At 41.6% G+C, this 15,386-nt stretch overlaps 1 protein-coding gene across 4 annotated transcripts in view; it reads right to left on the reverse strand.

Annotated features, from left to right (window-relative positions):
* The window catches only part of CGN (cingulin), a 251,828-nt gene that overhangs the window by 153,440 nt on the left and 83,002 nt on the right, over positions 1 to 15,386 (reverse strand). For all 4 annotated transcript variants that reach the window (XM_086947325.1, XM_086947326.1, XM_086947324.1 and 1 more), the window contains exon 2: positions 4,101 to 5,442. In XM_086947325.1, coding sequence (XP_086803451.1) covers positions 4,101 to 5,411 — 1,311 coding nt within the window. In that variant the 5' untranslated portion in view covers positions 5,412 to 5,442. The remainder of the gene's footprint in view (positions 1 to 4,100; positions 5,443 to 15,386) is intronic.

Consider the following 15,386-nt stretch of genomic DNA (forward strand, 5'->3'; position numbering starts at 1 on the left):
AAATACTGGTCTCAACATGTGGCCAATATATAATTTTCCACACAAACTACATACTAGTAGGTTGGATCAGAAAATACAGATTCGGAGAGGGTTGCAATCCATCTTCTTTATTAATATTAAAAAAGTAGGTAGCAAATTGCAACTACTCCGATTGTAGGCCTTCACAATGATGGTGGCATCAGCAGGCCAGGTCAGGGATTGCCTTTCAATAAATGTAACTTTTGAAAAACAAAATATTAAGACGTACCTCATTTTCCTCAAAGGAAATGGGCTGCATTCAGAAAGAAAAATTCACTTTTTATTTTGGTTTAGAGTTGGCAGCGTCCTATGGACCACTGCCTATTTGCCCAACAACCTTTTTTTTTATTCACAAAGGTGAAGAGGTTCTAAAGGGACACACTTCTGTTTTGTGAATGGGTTACCACCCTAACTTGGGGTGGTTGGGTCAGTAAAATTACTGTTTTGCAACCGAATTTCAGTCGCAAAACGTAGATACATAAGATACTAATTCGGTATTTGGACATGCCCTACAGCATGCCCTTTCAAGGTACCGAATCAGTACCACTTTGAAATCCCATTTAAGGAGTCAGAAAACCTTTTCCTGGGATTAGTACATGGCAAAAAGCATTTTAGAGGTTGCAAACACTGAATCAAAGCGCCTGCAACAGTTAAAATGCTTTGTCCATCTGTCCCAGAGTGCATGGGCTACAAGTGGCCATTGTTTCTTTCAAGGACTATCTCACCAGATGCACTTCAAACTTAACTAATATCATGATCCACTGGATGTCAAAGCATAAAGCAACAATCCCCAAGTGCTTTGCTGGTTCCTGTCCCATCGGCCTTTCTCCCTCACAGTCACTAACCACAATGGCCGCAGCCAAACCAATGTGAACTTCATCTCATGGTTGCAATCTTCAAAGGCCTTCCACAGGCAGGGAATGGCTGAGGGGCATGCACTGTATGTAATGGACAGCCAGCAAATGGGCCAGCACAAACATAATAAAATGGGAGGCCAGATTCACTGGAAGTGAGGGCTGATGGGAGGAATGGAATATCAATAGCAGAGAAGGTCTCAGAACGGAGAAACTTATTGGAGGCCAAGGAGCTGACAGCCCACTGCAACATTGTGGATACCTGCCAGGATAAACAGAGGGAGACACAGGATGATAAAGCTACCCATGTCAGTGAACAGCAGGGTACAGCATTCCTTGTGCTTGCAACATTCAAAAAACGAAACTGTTGACTTCACAAGTCCACACAACCATCTATGCCCATGTCGCTTTCCTCCTTCTTTACATTCCCTCTCAGCAGCAGGTAATCTACGAAGGGGCACACCGTGGACAAGGGTTTGAAAAGAAACCATAGCCTGGGTCAAAAGCAGAACAAGAACATAATAAACAATGCTTTTTATTTAACAGACATTCCTTCTCCTTTTTTCCTTGTGAAACCAATTGAAAGGTTGAGCTTGGTGAGACATGCAACAAGGAGCAGATCCTCTCATTTTCCATCCAAAGATTGACATGCTAAACGTTTTACAGCTTAACATTAAGGGACTTTTCATTTTGCCACTCCAAAATTAAAGAATGTCCACAATGCTCGGAGTCATTGCTTACTGGCGCTACAGAGCATGGATACAGAGACCAATGAAGGATGGAAGCCAAGGGTACAATCAACAAAAAATCGTGGGGGCAAGCAATGTAGGTGAAGAAAGGAGAGCAAGAAAGAGAAAGGAGATATGAAATGGCAGTCGCCGCTGTGTAGTTATGGTTCATCCACACTTTACATTGAAAGGGCATTTTTTGATTTGCCTATAACTTCGGTCCCACGGACGGATCTTCATCAAATTTGCCACTGACAGCCACAGTAAGCTAAGGTCCAGCTTACCATATTTCATACAGATCTGAAGGGTAAAAAAAAGTTAAGGGGAGTGGGTAAAAAAAGAGTAAATTTTGCTTGTACCTACAGCCAAAACCACTGAAAAGCTTTACATGGCATGGAAGTAAATCTTCACTCATAAAATATGTTTTGTTGGCCTGGCAATTCGGGCAGGAATGTTCCCATTGGTGCAGGGTCAACACTGATTTGCATATGGCTAGTACCAAACTGAGGAGTCATGGTGGGTGGAAAATTATGGACTAGGATGCAGCCCAAAGGATTAACTGTGGCTGAGATTACTTCAAGTATTCCATCATCCATCACCTTGTTGTTGCAGTTCTCGCCCTAAGAGCAAAAGGTATGCCCAGGCGTGGATCCCGTGCTCACTGAGTTACTGGAGCCAAGCTAGAAGTCAAAACTTTTTTTATTCATTAATTTTAAAAAGGGTTCAATTTGACGTCTCTGCATGACATTAGCAAGAGTCTCTACACATGTAGCCTACTCTTGGTAGTTTGACATTTGTGCTTATTGATCAAGTGGGGGGGTGTTTAACATGGGGAAAGAAAAATGGTTTTGTTAATAAGATTGGCACTCTGTGACAAACGCATAAAATCTGCCAGAAACTTGGAAGGATTGTTTTTCTAGTGGCATGTCAAGTTTGATGCTTATCCTTAGGGGGGAAAGGATATACACAATGAGACCATTTGTGGTGAAATGCCCAAAGATTACAAAGTACTAGGAGCGAATCAGCAAATTATAAACCAACATGACAGATTTGAAAACTGAATTAAATGTTAAAATCTGGTTTTAGGGGTATGCGCGAGAGGGCATTATAACTACATAAATACGAGCATTTATGTAATATGGGAGGGCAGTGACCATACAGAATATAGTACGGCTATGGGTTGGGTAAACGATACAGACTTACAATAATTGCCTCATGGTTATGGATTGGTGTAGGGTAGCAGAGAGAAATATATAAGAGATGGGGTTGTTGAGATAACTACAGGAAGATTTGGGGAAAATGTTACGAGACGCACAACCTGGACTATATGTAGAACAGTACAATAGGTTGCTGAATCTAGGAGAAAAAAATGGGACAAAGGACTAGGCAGATAACATTATAACACGAAAAAACTGAAGGAATTATATATAGAACGAACACTCTATGTGATGCGAATGACTACAATAAGGTGATGGGGATGACCGATCTATTTGTTTTCAGTGAAAAAGAATATGTTACATACAAGCCCTCTTCATTGAAGTTAAGCCGGGATGGCACTTCTTTGCAAGCTCAGTGTGACATTTCAGTTGATCACGTTAGAGGAATAAGTGGTACTGTACAGCTCACTTGTCGAGAGCCCTTTTATAAGAGCAAACTGGCGGGAAAGTACAATTATGCCAGGCCTGTGAAAATAAAGGGACTTTCTCTTGAATCTGGATGGCCTCAAATCCTTCTATACAGGAAACTCCAGAAGTGTTAGTACTGTGACAAATCCAAAGGTGGGGACCATGGAAGCATGTAAAAAAAATGCTAAGAAAATTAAAGAAAAAGTAAAAACAATCAGATTGGGAAAACTAAAAACGCATAGCATGAAGTCTGTTACAAGAGGCATAGCTGTATTTTTGCCTTTTGCAAGACAGAGGTCCAGTTACCAGAGCGACCGAAGAAGCTGAACGCTGTTCAAAAATGTCCAATCTCTATTAGAGAAAGAAGATTACCTTAAGCATGAACAACCACAGAACACTTTAGAAGGAACTGCCACCAATATGCCCACTATTCCAATTCAGGTGTCTAATAGATGCACCAAACTCCCTACTCTGCCCTCAGGACGCCCCAGGAATTTTAAGAACAGTACTGCAAACACCACGGCTACCTGGTACCAAGGACAACATTTATTTAATTTGCTTAGTTTTCTAATAGAGTTCCAGGCACAATGTTGTTTCTCTTACTCGTGGAGCACAGGATTACTTCAGGCATCATGCAAATGTTTGTGTACAAATGTACTGTCCTTTTTATTTCCACATTAATGCTGCTACAAGGATGTGCATAGTCAAAAGGTAGATGTCATACATAAAGTGACACAATCACTAACAATTAATTAAACACAGGCAGACTAGCGATATAAAGCATTTCCAATGGATTTTGCACCAATGCACTTACACGATCACTTTGAATGCTTTATTTATGCCACTACAAAAGGGCACAGAAAACAAAATGTTACCTGCAGCTCTGCTTGAACTTTCTTTTGCTGCTGTCGCTCTATCACAGGCTCCTCCACACTCTTGTTCAGCCATTCCCTGGTGAGCTCGGACCGGCTCACCTCGACCTCCTGAGACCCTCCTCGCTGCAGTCTACTCAGGCTGCTGCTGTTGAAGGAGGTGCTGTCTGTGCCTGGCTGGCCCCCATTCTGCACTCTGGACGCTTCCCTCCCTTGCAGCTCCCTGAAGTCAGCCATATCGTAATGGGTCACTTGGTCCAAGCGATCCAAGCTCTGAGACCTTTTTCGCTCATCCAGTGAGATTCGGCTTCTCCTCCCTGTTGATCGTCCTCTCGGCTGGCCTTTCACATCAAATTTACTTATCAACGAATCCACAGATGAGAGAGGCTTGGTGTCAATGTCAGTGCTTTCAGTGTTCTTGTTAGCAACCCGGGATGCAGGAGGTACAGGGGCTTTTGGCACAGGGTGTTTTGGAACCTCAGGAGACACAGACTGCTGTCTCACCATTGGCCTTAGTCCTGAGATGTTATCCCTTTCTTCCCTAACGTCAATCCTTTTACTTTTACTGACATCAGCAGTTCTACTGCTCCCGCTGTTTCCACCTGTGGGTTGGGAAGGACGTGCATTAATTGGGGATGAACGTTCGCTGTAGTGTCGTTCTCCATAGGGGTCCCCCAGGTCAGTGGAAAGTACAGATTCCTGGGATCGGGATCTTCTTAGGTCCTCCACAGAAGAGTTCTTAGACAACTGCGACGTATACCCTCTCAGTGGTGGTGAAGGTACCTGATCCCTGGAGGGGGGTCTACTCCCCGTGCCGGACTGAAAGCTCCGGGATTGCTGTGCCTTTGTGTAATACTTTGAACCCTGCTCCTCATCGGACGTACTGCTATACTGGGAGCCAGTCTGCGATATTCTTTGGGTGGCCCTTCTAACAGCATAAGGATTCTCAGGAAGGTCAGAATCTGAACTGATGGAGCCCGCTACCTTGCTGGTGTTTGAAACACGTTCATATGAGTCAGGGGACAAATTGGACACAGGTGGGTTATGTGAGGCAGTCTCTCTGTAAGTATTCTCGGTCCTAATTTGAACACCATAGGACGACTCCCTCTTCTCTCCACTGTTAAGAACCACAAATGGCTGCCCATCGATTCCCTGAACTCGTACAGCCACGCCATAAGAGTTTGCTTTCGGGGTTCTACTCCTGGTCTTCTGTGATTTTGCTGGCTCCTTTAGGTCATCGATGAACCGGATTTGCACCCCATAGTCCACAGGGTTCAGCTTGTCGGCCATCTCGCCATTAATGTTCCTTTCCATTCAATATATTCTGGGATATGCCAAGCTTATCCTAAAACAAAGGAGAAAAGAAAAGTCATTGCCAAGTGTCACTAGGTCAGTGGAGTGACTACTGTAAAAAAAAATATGTATCAACTTACAGCTACAGAAGGCTATCTAAATAACTGGTCTTTTATAAAAAGCAGCTTATCTCTCCGAGCTGAATGCCTCCCTAATAGCATTAGAAGATTTGCATGTGCTAAAGACATTTTTCGCAGTGTGAAGCAACTGAGCAACACACGATTTCAAATAGCAAGGAAAGACCGAGTGAGCTTTAATTACCTTTATGGGACTACTATCTATTAATTTCATGGCAATGCTTCCAATGCTCGAATCTTTCATTTCTGTCAATTCCGCCATAATTAACCACCTTCAACACTCAACTGGTTATGTTACGTTACTTTAAGATAACTTGATTCACCAACAATATCTTGGCGTGGAGTAGTCAGAGAATTAATGAGAACAGAGGAAAGAAAACAATCAGCAGTGATATACCGGCTTGAACAACCAAGTTTTACAAGGTTTCCCAAACGGTATGAAATTATTTTCATGACGTAGAGGATTGGAAAGGGAATTCCATCACACAGAAGCGTTGCCCTTCCATACTTTTCATGAGTATTTAGGAATCACTCTATTGTTAAAATGTCATGGTCTTAAACCCGGGAGGTAATGTATTTCCCAAGTCTCCTAGTCCCATATTTACTACTACTAACAATACATTGGTCTTACCAGGAGCGATGGTTCGGTTTTACACAATTCTCAAACTTTTCCAAAAACATAAATACTGAGACAGATTCTTGCTTTAAGATCTTAAATGCCAAAGATGGCTGAGCCGCGTGCTGAGTAGCACGTCTTCTTGTGTTTCCAATTACATCAGCACGGTTCTGTTACTAAATTATTAAGAGACCAGGCCGCAATGCCCTCTCAACTTGATGACTCTTTCCTTTGTCAGTGAAGTGACACGAAGCTGACAGCACCTTCATTTAGAAGGCCTGACTGCAGCAATCTTGTCCTGTCCTTGTTCTCGCCCTCCTCCGTCCTCCTGCCTACTCCACCCCACCAACTACACCCAGGGAATACTTGAAATGCAACTCGGAGGGTAAGAAAAACCAGAAATAAGAAAATAAAGCAGAGGGTAAAGGCTTAGGAGCTAGTGGGTCATTTAGACCCGGCAGGCAGTTTGTAAATCAGTCAGCGCCATGAAGGTCCTGCCTCTGCCACCCCAGCAGAGAGCCGCCCATCATGAGAAGAGATCCCTTTTGACTTGATGTCTTTCAACGAAAGTATTCCTGCTGACATGGAAGGCATATTTCAGAAAAAAACTTTGCTATAGGGTCAGGCCAGCATTGATTTGTGCTTCACAGTAACAAACCCCAAGGTGTGGATTTATGTCCACGAAAACACACAATTGGCGTAATTATTTGATCAAAGGTAATTATGTAATTACTCCCTTTTTTGTGGGCCTAAAATATATTATAAGACTGAGTAAATGGTGGAGAGTTCAGTTTCACATATAATAATGCATGAAACGAACCAGATGCAAAAGCACTATAAAAGAAGCAACCTAGAAAAGTTAGAGGACAACACAAAAAGCGTGTGCATCTAATATGTTAGATGTCCCTTATATTCTATAGAGCAAATATTTTATAGTGGAGGGAGCTGTCACCACTGTCGATGCTTCTAGGGGCGATGAGCGCACCCTGCGGTGGCACCATAGAGGGCACTCAAAGTCCCTTGCTGTGTGTAAAAGTGGCATCGGAAGAGTGTACTGTTAAACACTACCAGTTTCACATGGAATTGTCCGAGATCACCAGTCTGGCCTTTGAGGGGTTTGGGCAGGTAGGTGTGGTGGACTAATGACCAATTGGGACTTTTACCAGAGAGCAGAATCTGACAGGGCATCAGGGGCACTAGCACTTCACTAGCTAAGGCACAGGCACTTTAAACAACCAGTTAACTGTACAGTACACGGTAGCTTGGGAACAACCTTAAAGAAAAGCAAAAGGCGGGCGCAGAACAATTGCACTTAACTTTTGGGACCTTTACCCCACTGTTTGACCTCTGCATTTGATTGCAATTTGTTTGAAAAAGTGACCGCATGCTTAACTCGGCAGTCACCACAGGATAATTCCCTATACGAATAGTCAGCATTAGGAAGCTTCTAGTTACCTTTACACTTTCTCAATATTATGATCTTGGAACAACTTTGCTTATTGGAGCATATAGACCTCGCTTTATGTGGTTTCTACTCTCATTTTATTAATTGTATTTGTTTTTTTTTGTTTAGTTTAGTGTGGCACGTTGCATGGTGAATATGTATTGCAATGGTTTTAATTAATCAAGCAATAAAATTAATATATTTGTTTCAGTGGATCTTTTACTGTCTTGGCCACCTTTATTAGAACGAACATTTTCATTCAATTCTACCCTCAGGGTGGGGTTTGTCTGAAAGAAAGGTTTCTAGTCAAGGTGTTCTCAACAAAAGCCTATCCTCAGTAGGCCACTCACCACACTTTACCCAGCATGCCCTTTATAATTGTCGTGTGGCATCAAATAATCTGCTATTTCAAGAGCAGAACCCTTCACCAGCTCAAAACTTTCTCTCCTTACTGGGTAGTTCACCTCTTTAAAGCCGGGAGCTCGTCACACACCATGCTGCCTCAAAGACCAGGAATCTCAGCCCTAGGTTAATCGCCCCAGCCCCCCAATTTAACCCCCACGCACAGTTTATCTGCACAAAAGCAAACGTGGCATCACCTTTCATGGTGGGTGACCACCCAATTAAATCCAAACCCCATCATTAGAACAGTTTATGATTAGAAATGGCATAATCTGGATTCAACCGCTGGAGGGTGGAAGTAAAAGCACTGCACCCATAGGAGTATGCTATGGAAAGGCACCTGCCACCTTATGTAGGAAGTAGATGCAGCAATGTGGATGGGTAGAGGTGAGGTTCCATCTAATAAACATTGATGTTAGCTTGATTCACCAATTTGGGGAATGGGTGATCTTGACCTCTCCAACTCGTTTAGATTCCACAATACTAGTATACCTGCTTTGGCGGGGGAGCTCCTAACAATAGTGGGTGTATTGTCAATTATCATCACCATCCACTGTCTCAATTTAACATTTCAGGTGACAAACATTAAAATGATTACAGTCCTCTAATCCCAAGCAAAGTGTTGTTCAGCTAAAACACAGAGGTTGAAAGCAATGGGGCAGGAAAAGGGGATTTTGATTTGTATGTCGGCGGAAACAGGCTACGGGCACTGGTTCACCTCATTGTATCATAATACCTGAAATGTCAACATACACTTAGTCTTAGGAAGATGAGTATTAGCACAAAAAGATACACTCACAACACAGTACTGAAGTAGAAAAAGGATTGAGGGCCTTGGAATCATACTCTCACAGTCCCATTTCCTCAGGAGTAATTATAAACAACAACAAAAAGTGTTCTAACGGTCACACAAACTAATGGTTGGACACATAAAAGATGGTTTTCCATGACTACAGGATTCAGATGGCAGTACCTTGAGGTTCAGGAGATCTCTGTGCAAGAAACATAAAGACTGCATAGCACCGGGACTTAGCGAGGAGCTGTGGCAAACAACCAGCGGCCATGCATTCATGCGGAAACATCTGGGTGGTATTTAATCTTGTACTGTGGTGGTAGGGTCTCTGTTGAATGATGTCACAGTAGATCTCACAACCTCAGCTGACATCAAACAAAGCAATACTCTCGAGTGCCGATTGTTAGTGATTGTTAACTTCAGAACAAGGAAAAAATCATTTTTGAGCTAAACTAGAAGAGGAAAAGACATTGTCAAAAACTGCAATCTACAGGAAATGTTTTACAAATCCTCTTCAAAATTCCAGTAGCCCGTGTTTAAAGTCAATGCTCCCATCCTAATACCTGCATTCCATTTTTCTATGGTCAAATTCCTTTTTTGTGCGTACACAATTTACTTCCACTTCCGCGCTGGTAATTTCTCTGTATGAATGTACACTCTCATCCCTGCTTGTCTACCAGAAAGCAGATTGAATTTGTAGTCTTAATAGTGGGCCGGAGTATATGGTTCCTCTGTAGGGTAGTACGGATTCTCTTTATCATCAACATGTCATGAGTGCGCTTACACAATTACTACTTTCAAGCACCCTTCCTGGAAGAGGACCCTTGGGTACGAGGCCTAATCCTTTGCCTGTGGCCTAGGCCTACCTCCCTACATCCCTCTGAGCTGTAGGCAGTACACCCTGAAGGGCCGCAAAAGCAACCTACCTGGGGCCAATGAATCCACTTAGCCCATGTAGGACATAACATTTTAAAATAAAATAAAAACATAGCTGATGTATTCTGGTATGCAATGACAAAACACTAGAATTCCCAGACGTAGGTAGTAGAAAAAAAATATTCACACGACTGACGTCAAATGTATGCAATGCTGGTTCTAATTCAAAGGTTTTGCACTTGTCCAAGGCAAAGAATCACACGACAGTGACGTAAAACAAAAATTAACATGCAATGTTATCTAAACTACATTTACTATATATATTGTGCAGTCGCATTAACCATGGTGAATGGCCCCTCCACCATGATCAATCACACAGCTGCAGCCAGTGAGCAGAATACTTTAAGGGTGGGTGAACTATTGAAAATTACAGCCCACACTTGAAAAAAACAGGAAAACCCGCGCCATCATCCAGTGTTCAGCTGGGCCAGCAGTAAACATGAATCTACTGTGCCTCATGGCTCAGCCCAGACCTGGAGCGAGGATCAAGTGCACACACTGAGTGTTCTCTCAAAACATCTGCAAAGCCCAACCTCCTGAAATACCTGTGGAAGCTGGGAGAGGGTGGGGCAACCGAGAGCAGAGGGCAGCGACAGCCTGTTCCGACGCTCAAGGACAAATGTCAAAATGGCCTACAGATCAGCAACCACAGCAGATAGCAACTCACTGCCAGCAGGATATCGAGCCCTGAACAGGAAGGCTGAAGGGCAAAGTCGAGAAAAAGGGACAAAAGCAAACAAAGCCAACAGCACTGTAGCTAAAGCGAGACCTTGGTCAGAATGCAGCAGGCAGGGTCAGGTTTTAAGGGGGGCAATTGTAATGAAAGGGTAAAGCTGGATTTCACTTCAGGCAAACACCCCCCTCCCGACAGGTTCACCCAAAGTCTGGAGGCTTTCTAGGTCCCGCCTACCCGACGATGAAAGCTATCTGGCCTCGAAAGCCTTGCTGTGGCCTTACCATGGACTTGCATTCGGCTTGGAGCACTCCCTTGCTATATCGTCACGCTTTTACTTTTGGCTATGTAGTCACTTTCATATAGTAGCTGGCTTGCCAGCTTCCTCATATTGTGTTTGACCCTTACCTGGAAAAGATCCTCTCTACCATCCTTTCAATTGTGTCCATTCACTTTTTCTTTCTGGTTAAACATGGTTTTCCAGCTCTTTAACCCCTGTGTTTCTTCCACCCAGCCTGTACTACAAGTTGTTCTCCTTGGTGTACGGCTTCGTCTCTCTCCCGTGCTTCTCCCCTGCTATTCTAGGTACTCTATCCCTTGTGCGCTTCTATTCTCGTCCGAGTTGCTCTCTCCCGTGTGTGGTTCTCCCAGAACATATGTTGGCTTCTCTTGTGTGTGCTGCTCTTTCACCCCCCACAACCCAGCTTCACTTTTATTTATTCCCCAGCCTCTTATTTTAGTTTTTTATTAATATGCGGACACCACCTTGTTCGCTCCAAACCCACATTGTGTTTTTTTATAATATTCATATTAACATATATCCATACACACACATTATATATACATATAAAACACACACACACACACACTTTTTTAAATAAAAAAACGCAGTTCCCATAGCACTCCCCACAGGTTCAGCTGCACTAGCTTTACTCCCATGGTTTTTTATTTTTTTTTATTTATTTTTTTATTGAGAGTTCATATATAACAATACAGTACAGTACAAGAGACTTAGCATATTTGAAATCCAATTAATACAGTCTAGACGAAAAGAATATTGAAAACAACCATACAGTTTTTTAGTTATAACATTTAAATTATAAAGTGCAAAATTGTGTAAAAGCAAACAGGCAACAGACTTTCACTAATAATCAAAAGATTTTGTTAGAATTAAAATAATATAGGAACCTTAAACTCCCTGTAAGATTTCTCCATTAATTTTTCATAGCTAGGTTTGTAAAGTGCATCGTGCATATGCATAACGAACTCAATAAACCAATTTTAAATCCGATTAAATAGTAGCAAGGCAAATTTAAGGATCAAAACCACTCCAAAATGTATCATATTTTTTCAGAGCCCCTGATCTTAAAGCGTATTTTCTTTCCCTATCCTGGATTCGGAGTAATTTTATCTTCCATGCTTGGAAAGATGGGACAAGGTCTGTTTTCCAGGACTGTAATATAAGGGATTTAGCTATTAAAGAAGCTATAAAAAGGGACTCATCGTGTTTGGTGTGAATAGAAGAGCAACCTAGGACGGAAGTCAATTCATCCAGGACAATATTAGTTTTAAGGACAATTAAGAGATATTTTTCCATTTCCTTCCATAATACCTGGATTTTGGGGCATTCCCAAACAATGTGTTTCCACATGCCTTTTCCTTCACATCGGAAACATTTGTCAGCTATTTGGGGGAAGATATTATGCAAAAAGGACGGAGTTCTATATATCAACCATGTGTTAAAGAATTGCATGCGTTTAAAATTTGCTCCTCAAAAAATGGTTTTATTAAACTTATTTATTTTGTCCCATACCTGTTGATTAATTGTAATATCTTCCTTATTTTTCCATCTTTCAGTAATCTTGCTGTAGAGGTCCTGATCTTTACTTTCTCTTAGTGTTTTAATCCAAATACTCATTTTCTTTTGTGTTTTGTTGTTAAGGATAGTGGAAATATTTTCTTTCATGAATAGATTTCCTATAGTGAGTTCTCTAAATTTTGGAATTATCTTGAAGAAGGACCAGTTCAGCATGCAGTGCGAATGGATTAACTGACTATTGATTTCATCCCAGGATTTCCATCTGTTACCCAAGAGGAAGTCTTCGATTTTCTCGAAGCCATTCTCCTTCCAAATAGTTAATATATATTTGTCCATACATCCAGCGTCTCCCAAGCTAAAATTCATTAAATTTGTCTTGCTGCTAAAATTAGGTAATCCATAGAACTTAAAAAACGGAGTTTTCACCTTGAAGAATCACTGCAGGGATTTATAGCGTACTTTTTTGGGATCTTTAGTGATTCTTACTGGGTCATAAATGTTCAATTCCAGCAGCATCCTTTTGATAAAAAAATCATCTGTCTCGTTAAAAAATCTAAAACAGAAAACCTGTGGCTATAATGTGCCTAATTCATAATAAAAGTTCTTCATTTTGCATTTTGCCACGTTAAGTTTGTGACCAGAGATCTTAGATCTGACCCTAAAATGCTCTTGGGCTGCCTGTGAGAGTTCAGTTTGGAGTTTGATTTTCTCCTCCCTTTTTGCCCTCAGCTTAGGGATTTCTTTAGATGTAATTATTCCACGAAGAGTTGCTTTAAAAGCATCCCAGATTATATTTAATGGGGCTGAACCTCTATTCTGTATAAAAAATTGCTCAATCCTTTCATTAATATCTGTGCACCATTGTTGGTCAAGAAGATTGAGTTTATTAAAAAACCATCTACTTTTAAATCTAATTTCATGATTCCCCAGATTGACCTCCATACAAAGAGCTGCATGGTCTGAGAAAGCATTAGGTAGATGGGCATAATTGTATAATACTAAATCATGGGATGACAGAAAAAAATCTAACCTTGGCGCTGAATTGTATTTTGCGGAGTGGCATGAGTACTCGCGCTTGATAGGATTTAACTTTCGCCAATGGTCAATAAGATCAAGATCTATTTTACAACTTTGGACTGCTAAAGCAACTTGGGGTTTATTCTGACGACGATCTTTCTTAGTCGAGTCCAATCGCGAGTTTTGCAATAGATTAAAATCTCCCCCCCCAGATTATTGGCCCGGGCAGACCAGTTATTGCCTGTTTTACTTGTAGAATAGCTTGAGGGTCGTCAAGAATTGGTGCATAAACTGTAGCAAGAATAACACTGACGTTATTTAATTTACCGTGTGCAACTGCCCATCTACCTCTAATGTCCGTGCAAGACCCTTCAAGATTAAACCCTACATGTCTCCCTATTAGTATGGAAACTCCTCTCTGAGCCATCCCAGCAGGGGCAGATATGTTATAGCCCACCCAGCTTTTGAAGAGTTTAGCTGACTCTGCATGGTCTTTATGATGGGTTTCTTGTAAATAGATGACATCTGGTGAAAGGTTTTTCAGCCAGCACTCAATAGCATTCCTTTTACGAGCGTTATTCAATCCGTTAAACGTTTAAAGAAATAAATTTCACCATATTATTTCATGTTCGAGATGTTGGGCGTGACCCTCAACTAATACGCTAGTGTGCAAATTTACAAAAATAGAGTCAACAGCAACAACACATATAATCAATAAATAATATATACATATATATATAGCAGTCTAGACCCATAACATAATAGGAGCGGATATTCACAGAAGTATTCGTAAAGAGACTGGATTTAAATGTGGAAATATGCAAGCAAACATATACGAGATGTTGAACGTGGCCCTCAGCCAATGTGCAAGTGTGCAAATCTGCAAATAAACAAAAAACTACAGCAGAAACAAATATAACCAATAGGTAATATAAATGTATATAACAATATAGGCCGGTAGCATAATAGCAGCAAATATTCACAGAAATATTCCTAGAGAATCTGAGATTAGATGTGCAAATCTGCAAACGGGCATACTCGAGATAATGGGCGAGGCCCTCAGGAAATGTGCAAATGTGCAAATCTATAAATATATAAACAGCAACAACGACGTATATAACCGATAGGTGATACATAATAATGTAATAGCAGCAGCAGATATTGATAGAAACAATCATAAAAATCTAAATTGCAATGTACAATTGTGCAAACGCGCAGCAACTGTGCAAATATGCAATTAATCAGCAGGCTGATACAAATAGCAGAACAGACTTGAAGGATTAAGAGCCCTCTAGTGCAAAATAAGCAAATATACTCGAAGAAACTTGACAACTTATTATAATCCATACGGGCAAAAATGGCAAGTGCAAAGAATTGTTTGTGCAAATAAAAAAATAATAAAATAAAAATGAAAAAGAATAACATTGCTCGTACTGTAGTCATAGAAATGTAGAGAAACACATTGCATTTGAACTCTCATTTTTCCCCTTGCAACACCTCCCTTCACCACCCCGGACCCCCCTCCTCCCGCCTCAGTTGGACGGATCCCCCCCGTGTTCCACGTCCCTCCTTTCCTTCTGTTTCTTCTTGTTGGATGCCATTGCATTGCATCCTTTTTGTGCTTCCGGTTATTGGCAGCCCCCCCCATGACGATCAGAGCAGTTATACACTAAACTCTTGAATCTGTTAGGAGCATGATACAGCTGGAGATCTGCTGGGTTATCCTCCTAATCCTTCCAGGAAGGACTGGGCTTCGTGGACAATTGTAACAAGCATTTACAATGCAATGGTTTCGCCTTTGGAAAAGTTAGAGCTATTGTCATTGTAAATGACAAAATTTGTATTTATGTGTTGGTTTTGAAAACAGATAAATAAATGGCATTGTCATTTACAATGCCAATAGCTTAATCTCTCGCAAATGCCACACACAAACACACAGACCCACACACACACACAAAGCCCCCCCACACACACAGAGCCCCCCCCCACACACACACAGAGCCCCCCACACACACAGAGCTCCCCACACACACAGAGCTCCCCACACACACAGCTACTACACTCCCACGGTAGAAGTTAATAACAAGCCAGAGCTCTGGCTCCATACTGGCTTGGTTCTCTATGAATGTGCCCATCTGCCCACCTCTATTTTTGAAAGC

This window comes from Lissotriton vulgaris, chromosome 12, assembly GCF_964263255.1.
Source record: "Lissotriton vulgaris chromosome 12, aLisVul1.2, whole genome shotgun sequence".
NCBI classification, from domain to species: Eukaryota; Metazoa; Chordata; class Amphibia; order Caudata; family Salamandridae; genus Lissotriton; species Lissotriton vulgaris.